Source organism: Anopheles darlingi, chromosome 2 (assembly GCF_943734745.1).
Source record: "Anopheles darlingi chromosome 2, idAnoDarlMG_H_01, whole genome shotgun sequence".
In the NCBI taxonomy this organism is placed as follows: domain Eukaryota; kingdom Metazoa; phylum Arthropoda; class Insecta; order Diptera; family Culicidae; genus Anopheles; species Anopheles darlingi.
In genome coordinates this window covers 76,281,057-76,296,056 of record NC_064874.1, presented here as the reverse complement: position 1 = coordinate 76,296,056, position 15,000 = coordinate 76,281,057, and the positions used below count along the sequence as shown (strand labels likewise).

Here is a 15,000-nt window from a genome sequence, read left to right as displayed (position 1 = left end):
CGATCCCATCGGCATACTAAGCCCATACTGAGAGGCCGGACTCACAATGGAGCTCACTATGGGGTTTGTGTCCGTGGGGTATGCGTGCGATGATCTCGCGATCGCACATCGCGAGTACATTTGTGTTATGCTTTGTTTACGTTTTATGCTGATGATGCGCATGATTGGACAGCGGTTTTGCTGCTCTTGAAACACGGACAAAATCGTAAATTTTTACTAGAATCATAATCTCAATAATTGCATACTTAGTATGTATGGCTTGTTTTCTTTAAATCGATTTAGTATCTCAACAGATCACTACTCAATTCAATGTAATAGCACAGCCTGATGCGAAGAATGTTAAAAGAAGTGTGAAAAAATTTGATTAATCAACTAACATCATCCACTTGGAAATGCCATCATTTTTTAATAATTTTTATGGCCAAATTTACGATATGTTACAACGAACAAAACGACAATTCATGCGATTGTTTCATTTCATTTTTCAGTACCGTAACGCATCAAGTTTTGAACAAATCGCTTTGTTATTTCATTCCATACTCTTCATAATCACTCATTTTGTTTCAGTTTAAGTACTCGTCATTTATTTCTCCATCGATCTTTCTTCGAATATACTAAATAGAAGTAAAACAAACCAAATAACCGTTAAAGTGGTGGTTCACTTGCCACTCTCAATTTATTGACTTACGTTACACTTATCACGAATACCTAGTCCGTTAGTTGTTGCTATTTACATTTGTTTATCGTTTTGGTGCGAATCTGGAAACAGACACTCGATTATGCATCGGTGTGCATTGTGCGGTGGATCATGTAAAAACTGTCCGTCGTTCTCGTCCGTCGCGAAGGATCCCTCCCTCACACATCCTCATCCCTTCCTCTCTCTCCCTCCCCCTCCCCCCCCACCCTTTCTTATGGCTGCAAAAGGTACCTAGAACCGAATGAACGTGTGCCGCGCCACACGAACGTGCCGCCGCGTTTTGCTATCGCGAGTGCTGGCCGCATCCGATCCTTCCAACGCATTGTTACCGGTCGTTCCGGCGTCCTGTGGCCGACCGTCGTCCTGCAGCATACCACCAAACGACGCACCATCGAGCAGCGTCAGCAGCGTATCGACCGCATCCGGTGCCTTCTGGTCAGCTGCCGTATTTCGCTCACGCGCCGTTGGTTTCCTGTAAACCGGCGGTAGCTTGGTCGTGACCGCCTGCTGCGTAGTAACGGCCATCGCTGCACCCGTTTCCGGATCTTGGTTTACGACGTGCCGTACGATCGGATCCTTGGTGCTCGCCACCGGGACCATCCGGGGTAGCTGCATCAGCGTATCGTTCGTGTTGAGCCCGTACGTCTTCACCTTCGAGTGTCCCTCGATGATGAGATAGAGCGGTGGTGGCGGTGGCGGCGCTGCTGCACGGTCGCTCACGGCCGGTTTCACCGTCGGGTGCAATTGCTGGTATTGCGAGGCTGGACCAGAGGCAGCCACGGTCAGCACTGCTGGTGGTGGTGGTGGTGGCATCATCGTCGTCGTCGTCGTTGCCGTCGTTGTTGTTGTCATCACTCCGTGGGATGCCGGTCTGCCGTTAGACGTGGCCTGCGTTGGTAACGGGGTGACGAATGGAGCGGCCGGAGTGACGTAGGGCGTCCGGAGGTCGGTGCTAAGCTGTGGCACCAGCTTCGTCGGTTGCGGTACCGTTTGCAGGTATTCCGTGGTCTGCGGAGGATGGAATACGGTCTGGGCCATGGCGTTGATGTTCTGGGGATCGTAGAACGTCGAGGTATACTCCGTGACCGCACTCGTCATCGATGTTTTCGTGAACGGATAGGAATGTTCGTTCTGGAGGATGGTTTTAAGGAGTGGCCGCTTCACGATCGAAGTATCGCCCGCTGGGGTTGTGAGCCGGATTGTTGTCAGGTAAGGTTGTGACTGTGGCCGACCGTTGCTGCTGAATCCTACTGCACCAGACTGTTGCTGTTGCTGGGGTGGTTCTCGATGGTGATGCAGGAATTGCGCCGTGATGGATTGTTGCGGAACGGATGGCTCCGTAAACTTGGTTCCTACAGAGTGAAAAACGAATGTTTTAATCGTTCCTAGTAGCAGATCCAATGCCCGGATGCCCGTTCTTACCTGACTGAGGTGCAAAAGGAGGTGCGGGACGATACTTGAAACCATCAGTCGGTTGAGTGTCGACGCGCTGAGACGCAGAGGCCGCTGCCGCTCCCCAGAAACCATCCGATGTGAGTCCAGCGATGTACGGGGCGTTTAGTGGTGGTGGCATGAGGACCGTTGGTGGTTCTCGGTTGGTGCTGATGGGTGCACCATGGTGGTGCGATGCCGGCGAGTAATAGTTTCGTCGCTGAGGCGGTGAACCGCCATTGTTCCAGTGTTGCTGCTCCTTGATATGGCCGGCCGACGCTTTGTTCTTCGAGGGTACACCCAGCAGCAGAATGTCGTTGCCGGGTTTGTCCTTGCCCGTGGGACCCTCGGACCAGTAGCGGACGCGGTCCAGCACGGGTGGACTGTAGTCGTACGTTGGATCGTTCTTCAACGGATCACCTCTTCCCACCGGCAACCATTCGTTGTATTCCAACCGTGGAGAGTGAAAGCTTCGCGCCAGATCTGTGAACGAAGGAGAGGTAAACGGTGGTAAAGAATCATTCGATCTTGTCGCTATGTTTTGATATCTGTTGAGTGTTAAGAGCTTTGAGGTTCTAAAGAATGATATCCTGTGTGCATATTTGTCAAATTCAACGCTAAATTTATGTCGAGCGCTCCTTCTTTCACGCTTTTTTATTTTCTGTTTTCCTCTTAAAATGCTTTTTCTGCGTGCTTTATCACTCTTCTTTTGTAAATCAATTTAAAATAAATAAGAATTCGAGCTTTATACACAAAAAAGCATAGGGCGATTGCGATACATTTTGTACACATTACGTATGTTGAGCGATTGTAACCGTTCGTTGCACTAGTTCTCCTACATTGGCATGTACGATGTTGTTGGATTAGATTAGTGTTTAGTTAAACTAAAATACTACCACCGCTTAACTATAAAAATAACCTTGGTTGAGTTTTTAAAAAACTCTTTAAAATATTAGTTTCATTTAAAAATATTATTTAATTTGCACAAACAGTATTTGTACAGTTCGTTTGATTCGATTTGATCAATGATTGCTTTGATCTTGATCTTGATAAACATTTTACAAAACCAAACAAACCAATTTGTGAGACGAAATTCAGCTAGAGTGAACACTAGCAAGTAGAATTATAGCAAATTTCTTCCCACAATTCGTCTAGTATAGTAAAGTGCACTTCAGTTCATTAGATTGGTCCCCGAGAAAGGATAGATGCAAATTTCACAAATCATTTCATTTCAAACAAATTAAGCTATCATTAGTCATTATTTCAAGTTATCGCATTGCCTTGCATCGAATGAGCTTTACCGCAGCTTCGGAATGAGATGTAGCACCAAATGTAACCAATCGGGGAGCCCCCCCGTGTTCGTTGCTCTCCATCCACTTGACCCGCCCTAAACAATCCCTCTCTCTAGGTCAGTAACGCCGCCGTCTGCCAAGGGAAAAAGGCGGCTTTGTTTGAGCTAGACCAACCGATCCAAACATTAGCATTCCCCCCAACCACCTGACCCAACCCCGCTCGTTAGCCTCGCATCCATTCAATCGACTATCGCGGGCGCTTAAAACGGTGTCCAACGGTGTACCGGACGGTGCGGACGAAGAGACATTCTTTCGCTTTCCTCTCCGTGTGCCATCTGCTTTCTCCCTCTTCCGATGGTGCCATACCCTTCTTAATGGCGCGCACATTGGTCTCACGTCGGTCTGCAAAGCTAATACCGAAATCCTTGGGAAAAGCCCCCTTCCGCACTCCCTTCGGTCACTCCAACACGCGGCTTCGTTTGGTTTAGATCTTCGAAAGCCGCCCCGAACGGGTCGCTCGCAGCTCGTCGCTCGATCACTCGTTCGAAAGTATTACCTAATTGGTGGTGCGCTTCTGCTGTTTGCAAACCGAAAGCGAGCGCATCTTGAAGCAAGAAGAAGGATCGCTCGTTGCCGGTGTTGCCTTTTCGCTTTTCCTCTCGCGCGCGGTACCGGAAGAGAGCGCCCGGCGGTGGGTTTTTGTCATTCGCTACCCGTTCCCCCGTGCCCTCGAGCTGGCCTGGTCGGTGCTCCATTAGAGGGCTACCATCTTGCTCATTTGGTGGCACCGAAGGGGGTGGAGGGAAAGGTGACTACGAGGTAAAGACAATCGATCATGGGGCGACCAGCGCGACCAGTAATGAACGTCTTATGGGTGCTGTTAAGTGATAGTTGACTGATAAATCTTGTTGGTCCGATGCGCGCGCGCGCGCGGAAGCGCAGCTTTCGGCAGTGGCCACGGCCACGGCCACCGTCTACAGTGCTGCGATGACAGCAGCCCAGCACCAGCAGCAGCAGCTGGGTTAGAAAGTGATGCTTTGCTTCCTTTCCTTCCCTTTTTTCGCGCGAAAACCTCCAACCAACTGCAGCGCGCATTGTCGGATCGTTTCGGGAACTGGGAAGCGATGGTCGGTGGTTGCGTCGAATGGGAAAGATGATGAGCCGCGCGCCTGAAGTGCGCACGCTGCAACCGGTAATTTAGACATTTATCGCACCAGTGCACGATGCCAAGCTGGTGCGAAGCGACGGTAGCGGCGGCGAGATTCAATGAGCTGCCCGCTGAGGTTGACAAATTAGTATTGTTCCCACCATATCTCTCTGAGGGGGTGGTAATTGATTTGTTGTTGGTTGAAAAATGACCGAACGGTGCGGCTACTCAATATTTGCACGTTTCTAATTTGACGCAACTAATCACTGGAATCAGCATGTTTTTTTTTTTTTGTTTGGACGCTTCACAGATCAGGGAAATGCATTGAAATCGGAGGTTCGTCGCTTGGTTAAGTCTTTTGTTATCAAATCTGCTTTTCTCTCTTGGAATTCAACAAAAACGAATTCAAACTTTGCCAAACGAAGAGAAAAGTGTTTTGAAGACCGGCAAACAACGATCAATGGATCGATCGTCGGTTTCAATTTCTTCGAAATTGTCCAAACAGTTCTTTGTTCGTTCTCGTCTGCACGTTCGTCGTCTTTCAGCTGATTAGCTCGTTCCCCTTAACGAGAGGCTCGACCGAGTACACACTCGGTGTGTGTGTGTGTGTGTGTGTGTGTGTGTGTGTGTGTGTGTGTGAGTGTGTGAGACGAATGCTTAAAAAAACAAACAAACAAATAAACAAACAAACGAAGAAGAACTTTCGTTTCTCTTCGCTGCGTCACGTTCGCCAAACCCCTTTCGTTCATTCATCCTTCATTCATGAAGCGGTGGCCCGATTGAGAGATTGGGAACTACAGCAGCGTACCAGCGTGGCGTCAACCACCATGGGAGCGAGTGAGTGAGCGAACACGCACAGCGTTGGGACCGTTGTGTGTGTATGAATGAAGTGCAAACAGAAAATACATAAATGGCTAAGTAGCATAAACGGGTCTAGTGATGACCAGAAGAAAAGTAAACTCAAGCACCACCACCACCACCACCACCACCAACTCCCCTGGGCGGTGCGGATGGTTTCTGTTGTCTTCGGTGGCGATGGCCAGCGCCGGATGATGACGACCGGGCCAGGCCGCGCCAGGTGTTGCTAGTTTCACTAATGAAATCAATAAAATATTTTAGTTGATTATCACGACACCACCCGTGGACCACGGACCACGGCGGTCAGTGGGAATGTGTCCGTCACCGACACCAGATTGGATGATGCTTGGTTGTCGTCGTCGCCCGAGTCGATCGATCCGAAAATGGTGGTTCTGCAAAACTGCGCTCACTCCAACATGATCGCTGGCAGTGGCCGTGGCCCTGACAGTGAATGTGCCGCATTTCTACTCCTCCTTCTTCTCCGTTCAATCGTCGCTCGATGGGGCAACGATGGTGGGATCATGATCGTCGAGTGCGTTGTCGTGATGCGCCAACCAACAAAACCAAAACCGCACGGTATGTGTGCGTGTGTTGAGATCGCAAAGCAACGCAGCGCATGGGAACGGCGGCGACGTTTCACCGAAACCGCACACGAGGTCAGTAGTAGCACCAGCAGCAGTGGTCCTGGATGTTCAGCAACAAAGTATGCGAATTGTGGGATGTGTCGCTAGGAGGATGGTGATGTTTCTTGGGGGCCAAGCCTTAAACGTTAGCGAATCGATTCCGCCAGCCCCGCTCGGGGCCGGCTGATCTCGTCCGCTTGGATTACTCGTTTGGGTTGGATCTGCCCATTTACGGTGCACACGAGTTATGAAGTACTATATCATGCCATGTTTTATGTGTGCATCATATTCTATAACCATAAATAGGACTTAGGTGTAATGGAGAGTGATGCTCAGCACAGAGACATTGTTATAGTTTCGGTTACGATAAACAAAAATACAAGAGAAAAACAAAAACTATTTGGAACCAATCAAATCAAACTTGAAATACTCAACAAAAAAACTAATAATTTCATCAGTATAATTAGCATTAAAAAATATGTTTGAACAAGAAGCAAACCAATTGGTTTGCTCTAAATCATGTACTAAAGGTTTCCGAATTCAAGAGATTTACTGCGATTACCTTGAATCTCGTCTAAAGTACTGCTATTCCTTAGTGTTTTCGGTAAACTTTTGTTTATGAAACTCATTCAAATCGAACGAACGGAACTTACCATTACTAAAGCTAATTTCGCCGGGACCATCGTTGAGGAGCGCGGCGAGTGCGCTGTGCGTTGTATCACCGGGGCTCCCACCGTGGTAACCGTGAGCATCGGTGGCACCCGCGGTGCAAATCAACACCACACAGGACACCAGCAACATCCCGCTGTGGATGGCCATCTTCCGAAGGATGTGTATTGACTGTGCCAATCGTTCGTCTATCGGTCTGTCGATGATCTATCAACCTAGAGAGAGAGAGAGAAAGAGAGACGCGGAGGGGGTAAAAAACGAAAGTTTTAAACAATAAATTTGGAGCAGCTTCTTCCCTCCTTCTTCGCACAACGCGGTTCAACGGTTGTACAAATTGGTGCAGCCATCATTGGTCATCCTTTTGCCAAACATCCATCGGTGTAAAGTATCGGGTTTTTTTCTTGATTTTTTTGGTAGATTTATGACTCTATCGAAGCGCGTGCGCTGGTCATGTGTCCTCCTCCTCCTCCTGCTGTTGCTGCTGCTGCTGTTACCCCTTGGTTTACGATACGTCTTTGGAAAGAAACTCGTCGTGGGTGACTATACCTCGTCCTCCTCCCCACCCCCTATCAAGTGTATCGGTGGTCTCATTTACAACGATTACACAATGATACACCAGTTCAGTGGAACGATCAACCCTGCGCTGCTTGGATGGATCGTTCAACGCCATCATCACCGCACGGTTTAAATGGATACATTCAATTGAACTTATCTCTTATCGCTCTCGCGCACACTCGAAACCAGCATTATGCTGTGCGGGTGGTACCACAAGCACCACCAGCAGCATCCACATTGTTGTTGTGAAATCGGTAATGATGTCGGCGAAGCTCCACTCCATCGGCTGCACGGCAACGGGGCACTCTTATGGCGACCGGCTTATGATAAGAGTAGTAGCAGTACCTCCTCCCCTTCCCGATGCCAGTGCCATCATCCGGCTGCCATCAATCAATATTACATAAAAAAAAACGGCTTCGAACCAACCAGCACCGGCGATGGATTGCATTGGTTTCGAGCTCTGGTTCCTCTGGTTTGTCGGTGAACATACAAACAAAAAACAACAAAAACAAAACCGGGAAGGAAAGTGGCCAGTGCTACGCTGCTACGGAAGAGGGTCCCTTTTGGGTGGCAGGTTGAGAGACGCACACAACATCAGGTGGCCAGCAAGCCTGGGGGGAGAGTTCGCACCCTCTGCGCCAACTTCAATATCACTTGCCAGAGATTGCCGATTGAAAGAAAAAGGAAAAGCATTTTCATTTCCAGCGAAAGGAATGAGGAAAGAGCAGGAGAAGACAAAATGGAGTCGCACACATACCAAGGCACACATCGAGAGATACAATAATCCTACTTAAGCCACGTGCGATCATCGAGTGCACGTGGCGCGGTAATGCTCCTGACTGTCTGGCGGGCGCGGTCTCCGGAGCGCAAGTGCCGGAACTGCACGCTCTAGGAAGCGGACGGCGAGCGAGTGTGTGTGCGATGATTAATAGAGCTCGATAGCGTTCGATAGGTTTCGGACACGCCACCACCATCACCAACCCTCCGAAAACAAACCAGGATGCCATTATCCGTAACGCGTTTCGCAAGTGCACCCTGGAGTACTCAGTCCCCTCCCCTCCCCGGCCATCGAAGGGCGTTGCTTTCATCTCGTTCACTGCTGGCCACGACTAGTAGTGATGGGCAGCCGCCATTCGAGCAACCGCTAATGCTGCTAATGAGCGGCGCTTACGGCTCGCTATGATGCTCGCAGCTGAATAGGGAGGTGAGGTAGCGATGCTTTATTTTATGATTACCCAGCATCAAGCGCTTAGTACATATGCTGCCGATGATGCTTTGTCGGTAACATGCCGGAAGACAGCGAGAGACGGGACGGCCGCGAGTGCTGACCGTTCGTTGTTACGTTTACTGTTGTTACGTCTTGAAAGGGCCCCGGAGTGGCAAACAGACCGGCCTGCACGCCACTTACCTGGATCGGATTCACTTGGATCGATGATAAATGGTGTTCTGTGCGAGCTGAAGATCGAACTGGATCGCGTCAAAGGGGTTGCGTTTGGCGCACTTCACTGTTTCTCGAGTCTTCCGTCTTCTAGGATCATCACGAACAAACACACGAACACACTAGGTTACTAGGTACACTTGGCCGGCAGACACACTACTGCGAATGGCGAACCGATCAACTGAAGATACGTCAACCGATGATCGTCCATCATCGAGCGTTGATCAATTTGTCATCGAAAAGCGGGAGTGGGGAAAATGGTGTAAAAAGGAGAGCAAAAAGCATGATTTTAAAGGAAATGTTTGTGACATGTGTTCGAGACGCCCGACCGCCCTACCGGTCCCACCACATCCGTCTTCTGCATGTTCCTCTCGTCAGCATCGTCTTTGCGGCCCAAAAAATCGAAGGGAGACAGACGAGAACGTGATGAGAAAGAACAAGCAGACGGTCACGCGCGTGTGTGTGTGTGTTTGATCGGTGATCGCAATCGTGGCTCACTAGGTCTCTGACAGCGAGAGCCGCGATGCCCCGACAATCACTTCATTAAAAAGCACTTTGAACTTGACCGAAATCAATATTTGCCAAGGACCACTTTCGCGCGCGCGCGGGACGCTCAATTGTTGCGATCGCTTTTGACGCATTGCGGAGCGGGACCGGTTGCGGCACACAGACACATACACACGCGCGCACAGGCGCTGAGATGGAATTGGTAATTTGCTCCACATTGATGCTGCATGCGCAGATGTACTGCAACTGAGGCGCATCGTATCGCATAATTCGGGGGATGTACTTTGAGTGTCCTCGGCGGTCGACGGACCGCGATAGCCGGTCGATTGTCGGTAGAATCGTCCCCTGGGAAGCCGCACAGCTCCAAACGGGGGTTTGGGTATTATTTTTTCATTTCTCTGGAGCATTTATTTTTAACTGATCATCGATCACCAATCACCACTGTTGTGAGAAACCTTGGAATACGCAATTCGAACACCTTTTTTATGATCCGTCGAACGATGTTCCCATGGGATAGGACGAGACGGAAACCCCATCATCGTCGTACGTTTCGCCAAAATGATCACCAACGCCATGAATTCACGTAACAAGATCATCGATCGTCGGCTATTAGCACACCATTGATCAATGCTTCCGTTGCTTTTCGCTATGGTTGACCTTTCGATTTCACTGTGTTACGGATGATCAACCCACGCAACGTATGGTTCAGTGTATTGGGTGTTTCCAGGGGAACATTTTAAGCGGTCTAGAGTTTTAGAACAAAGGTACAGAGCATTGCGTGGTACCAAGCATTCGAAGAAAAAAAAATCACTGAAGTATCACACAAGGCTATCAAATTTTCACAATTTTTCAATTGCACTTTTAAGCTGCCCTTATAGCGTTTTCATTTTTAGAGTATTAAACACTGATTTACTAATAAAAAACGGTGACACAAAATGTATAAAATGAACCGTTCGATTTTTCATACAACAGAATACTAATTTTCAAGCGTATTTTTCACAAACACACAGATCAGACATCAGTTATCTATTTTCACGTACGTAGAGGCATAAGATACCCACAGGAAACCATCCTTTAATGTATCGTAATATTTCATAGAAGAAAACTAACCTTTTCGGTTTCAACTTCACATGCACTCCCGGTGCGCAACATCCAACAAATGCACGCACGATCCTCACGCACCTTCGAGCAAAAGGACACACAAAAAGGCCACGATCACCACACACGTTCTTCTGCAGGGGAAAGTAAAATCGCGCGGGCACAACTGTTTTTTTTTTTACGCCACTGTTGTTGCTATTTTGCCTGCGTATTGTTATGCTGTTGCTGATCGACTGATCGCTTGATTTGAAAATGAATTAAATTTTAAATCATGATGATCATCATCAAGCGCGTCGTCGCACGTCGTCGTCGTCGTCGTCGTCGTTGTCGTCGCACGTCGTCGATCGTCGGTCGGGCCCGGTTCGCCACCCGTCCACCCGTTTGTGGGGTTTGCCTCCAATCGGGTCCTCTCACTCTCGATCGTGGTTTTTCCTTCTCCTTTCTCCACGGGCTTTCTAAGCCTTTCTTTCGCGCCTTTCTCGCAGTCGGGGCGTCGAGCGATCTTCTCGCTCGTTTGCTCTCTCGCTCGCCCGGTGTTTGGTTGTTGTGGCTTACGCCTGCTGGTGGGGTATGGCCAACATCGTCGGGTGTGCGATGGTTCTACGCAGTTTTCATTTTCTGCCATGATAAGTTGCTCTGTAAGAGATTTGAACATTATTTCCGCGGTGCTAACTATAGGTTACGTAATTACGAATATTCATCTACTCAGATTAGCGAACACAACTAATATAAAACCACATATTTGACCACACATCATCACTATAATCATATTTACTATAATTACAATCACCTAAAAAAGTATTCAAATAAATACAGCCCCGCCCGTAATATATCAACAGCAAAAACATAAAAAAAGGTTTAGGAATCATTACAGGTTTAGCGTGATTTTTGAGTGCCTTTTCCTTGCGATCTTCCTCTAAAAGGTTATGTTTTACTACAAGCCATATCCCTAAACAAATCTGATAAATATAACGACGGTTCATACTATTTTAATTCACGAAATTCTTTAAAAAAAATTGCATCTGGGTGTCAGCAAATATGCTTTGCTGATAATTACTCTATTGTGGACACGAAAGAGACAAAATTCAAGATTAGATCTGCACCAGAAAATCCCGGTTAAAGGACGTTGCTTCAACTCGAGAATTTTCGGGAATGCAGATTACTAGGGAATTCCAGGCACTTTTCAATTCCGGCACCGCACGCCGGTGTCGTACGCGATCGTGCTCATAAGCTCCCGCGACAGTTGATCGCCGTTGTTTGATGCTTTTTCCTTTTCTTTCCCTTTCTTCGGAACTTTCTTCTCGCCGTTTGCGACCGGCTTATCGACTCCGCTCCCCGTTTCAACTCCATCTTTCGCCATCTTTCTCTTTCTGTTGGATTTGCTATCTCTTTCACGGTCGGTTTTTGGCGCTGATTTTTCCAACGCACAACAGCAGCAGCAGCAGCATCTTCGCATCTCGCATGGACGATGTGTGGTGGTCGCATTGTAATCGCCACTCCACCATATCAACATCGTGGCCGATCGTCGACTGGTAAACCGGCGGTATGATTGTTTCACTGTCACTTTTGCTTTCTTCTCCCTGGCCCGCTCCCCCTCTACCCTCTCCGTTCCCTTCATTCACGATCCCTTCCCGTCGATCGCCTGCTGGGCGCGCAAATGGGTAATGTTTTCAATGAGCTCGCGCTCCGGCGACCGATCGCGATCGCGTGCGTGTTCCGTGCCCGTCCACGAAATTGGGTGATCGCGCCCCGAGTGGGTCACGTCAGGCACGACGTGTGCCTCGATGCCCAAAAAAAGAACAACAACAACAACAGCAACAAGACGAGGCAACGAGTTCGCAAAACACTATCGATCGGTCGCCATCTCCAGCGCACGGGGGTCCCCCGGGAGGGAGAAATGGTTTCGTGAACGATCGAAGATCGAAGATCGACGAGCAGGCGAGCATCCCGCTGCGCCCAAACAAATCACGCTCGGATCCGCGATCCGCTTATCAGGCGTTCGCTGGGAGTTTTTGGCACGCCCCACCCCGTTAACCTTTCAAACTTGACTCGTCTTTCTGCTGCTCGATGCTGCGTGTCGTCGTCTTTGTGCGTTTCCAGCTGTTCCCACAAAGTTTCGTTCGAATGCCGCGTGCGCCGGCTAATGAACGATGGTGTCATGCGATCCCCCCCCCCACCCCCCCCCCCACACCCCACCGTTCCTTTGTGACTCCATTCTGAGTATTTCGGAGTTCAAGCAGAGCAGAGTTTCGGGGCGGGTTTAACCCGAGGAAGTAACGGGTCTAGCCGGTGATACGGCTCATTATCGCTGTACACCATCGGAGAGAGAGACAGAGAGAGCAACGATCCCCGAACCCTCATTTCTCATCATTCATCGACAAACGGTAGCGATCGGTGCGATAAGGATTTGCACTGCCGATGGGTCTAATAAGCTCAGTTCACCTCGCGGTACATTCCCAGGTGCACCGTGCGTATCGTTCCCGTGCGCGAATGCGACGACAATCGGTGCAGCAAGTCGTTGGTCGTTGATCCGCCACTTGATATTGCGCTGTTGATACTGCACTCGTCACCGTTACACGATGGTGCACGCGATGCATCGCGAGAAGCACCTTATGAAACGATTGTGCCAGTGCGGGTTAACTAATGCCACTCCGACGGTACACCGAAGAGGAGCCATTCTAATTGCAGGCATCTTATGACGATCCTCCTTCTGCTGCTGTTGCTGCTGCTGCTGTTGCTCGATTGTGTTGCTGCAGCTTTTACATCAAACGAAAGTGCTCCGTAGTTCCGTCACCCCGGCTTTCGGTGGCACTCCGAAAGGGGGACAGGGTAGTAGCGACTGCTACGTGAAACAATTTCAAATTTCAATTTCGTAGCCACACACTCCAGTGTCTCGTTAACCGTGTGGCGCGTGTTTCCCGAAATTTTAAAATCCCTTTCCACGAGACAAACAAGCTTGGAGCAGCTTCGATGAGCATTTTTATGCATAAAACTATGCATAAAGTTCCAACACAGCGCACACCACACCACGTGACTTTCGGCCGGTGGCCATCTTTCGCATAATTTCCGCGCCGGTTCGGGAACACTTTCTTCTCGACGCACGCTTTGCGTCACCTCGCGCGTCCCATAGTGTACCGGGGGAGGGGTAGGGGGTTTGACATTATATGGCAAAGGAAAGAAAACAAAGTTCAGTGACACAGTGGCCGGGCCCGAATCCCCACATTATGCAGCACATGTCTCGCGGGTGCCGAGGGTCCGTTTTTTTTTTGTCGATCGCCCCACGCGCTTGCTCTCGATGTGATGATCGCTTAAAGGAGCGCAACCGGAGTAGACGACGACGACGACGACGGAGACGAAAGGTTTCGCAATTTGCATACCACCGCGCCGCGCGGCGATAGAATGCCGATCACGTAATGAAACGCCAACTTTCCAACCATCCCGTGGGTGAGGAGGCGATCGACAAAACACTTGGCAGATGATCCGTTTTTTTTTTGTTTTGTTGTTGCTGTCGCTGGGTGCTGATGAGAGGCACCATTTTGCACAATCTGCCATCGATCTCCCGGGAGGTTCGGGTCATTAGGATCGGGGACACCGGGTGATAGGATAGCCAGGCGAAGCGTTGCAGAGTGCATACCGTAACCGGGTGATCTCAAACTAAAATGTCAAATGCGGACGTTCCGCTGATGGTGCAGGATACGTTAATCCTAACAAACGGTATGAAAATGCACCGCCTGCGTCTTTGGTTTGCGTTTTACAATCTTTCATCTGTATCAATGTTATGACCCCCTTGAGCAATATGTCGGACATGTGTTTCGAACTTTGTGAATTTATAAATGTCATCTGTCTCATTTTCATAAAAGAATTTACCTGCTTTTCTCATCGGGTACCTTAATTGAGTAGAACAACAATAACAATATAACAATAACCGAAGCTTCATTCCGATCTTTTAGAAAACCCCACCGAACGGCATCGTCTTAGTTTTCTGCTATCACAGTGAGAATGTTTTGACTAACGAAAAAATAACACTAGCGAGAGTAACGACCAAATTTTATATTTTCATCAGGTATCAAAAACACGAGCGCATAGTTTTTCCAAACAATTTAGTTTTTAAATAAGTGCATATTGGAAGGGACAATTTGGTCAGAAACGTATTTGTTCTCAAACTCGTCATTTGAAGTTACTAAGTTCATATGTTTATTTAGTAGCTCTTGTCGTCGTTTGCTAGTGCAATGGACGTATCATCATTCGAGAATAGTAAAGCCCTCGATAATCGTCGCTGAAGCTACTCCAGGAAATTCTTTCCTCAGTCAGCCCAGTAACATTTCGATACAATCCATTCAGAAAGGAATTGTGACAAGCGTGGAACCACCATCCTCCTTGATATTCTTTCGCACAATTGGAACCAGCAGAACTATCTTTATCCCTATCAGGGGTCGAAAATTTCATTCCTTTATGTTGCTTTAATGAATCTCCGGCTGTTCCCTTGTATGTTCCGAGAGTTTTAAGATTATACCCCTCTGCTGCAGAGCCGATAGCAAATGAGTCGTACCAAGCGTGTTTGAAGGTAGAGTTGAAGTCTATTAACTCGACCAGCAGCTCACAATTGTGCTTCTTCGTAAACTGATGAATTCGCTCTAATCCTAGCCAATGTTCGCGGTCGACTTCACCAAAGCCAAGCCAATAGT

At 48.6% G+C, this 15,000-nt stretch overlaps 2 protein-coding genes across 2 annotated transcripts in view; both read right to left on the bottom strand.

The window, feature by feature from the left end:
- Nucleotides 1-928: 928 nt before the first annotated feature.
- Nucleotides 929-6,867, bottom strand: LOC125959534 (uncharacterized). The gene is made up of 4 exons (XM_049692359.1): nt 6,702-6,867; nt 2,120-2,611; nt 1,523-2,049; nt 929-1,444 (listed from the first exon to the last, which is right to left on the bottom strand). Exons 1-4 carry the CDS (start codon nt 6,865-6,867, stop codon nt 929-931), a joined length of 1,701 nt encoding a protein of 566 aa, XP_049548316.1.
- A 7,669-nt stretch (nt 6,868-14,536) lies between these two features.
- The window catches only part of LOC125959533 (fibrinogen-like protein 1), a 1,492-nt gene continuing 1,028 nt past the window's right edge, over nt 14,537-15,000 (bottom strand). Inside the window, exon 1 of the mRNA XM_049692358.1 lies at nt 14,537-15,000. This exon is cut by the window's right edge and continues 1,028 nt beyond it. Within this exon, the coding sequence (XP_049548315.1) occupies nt 14,537-15,000 (464 nt within the window).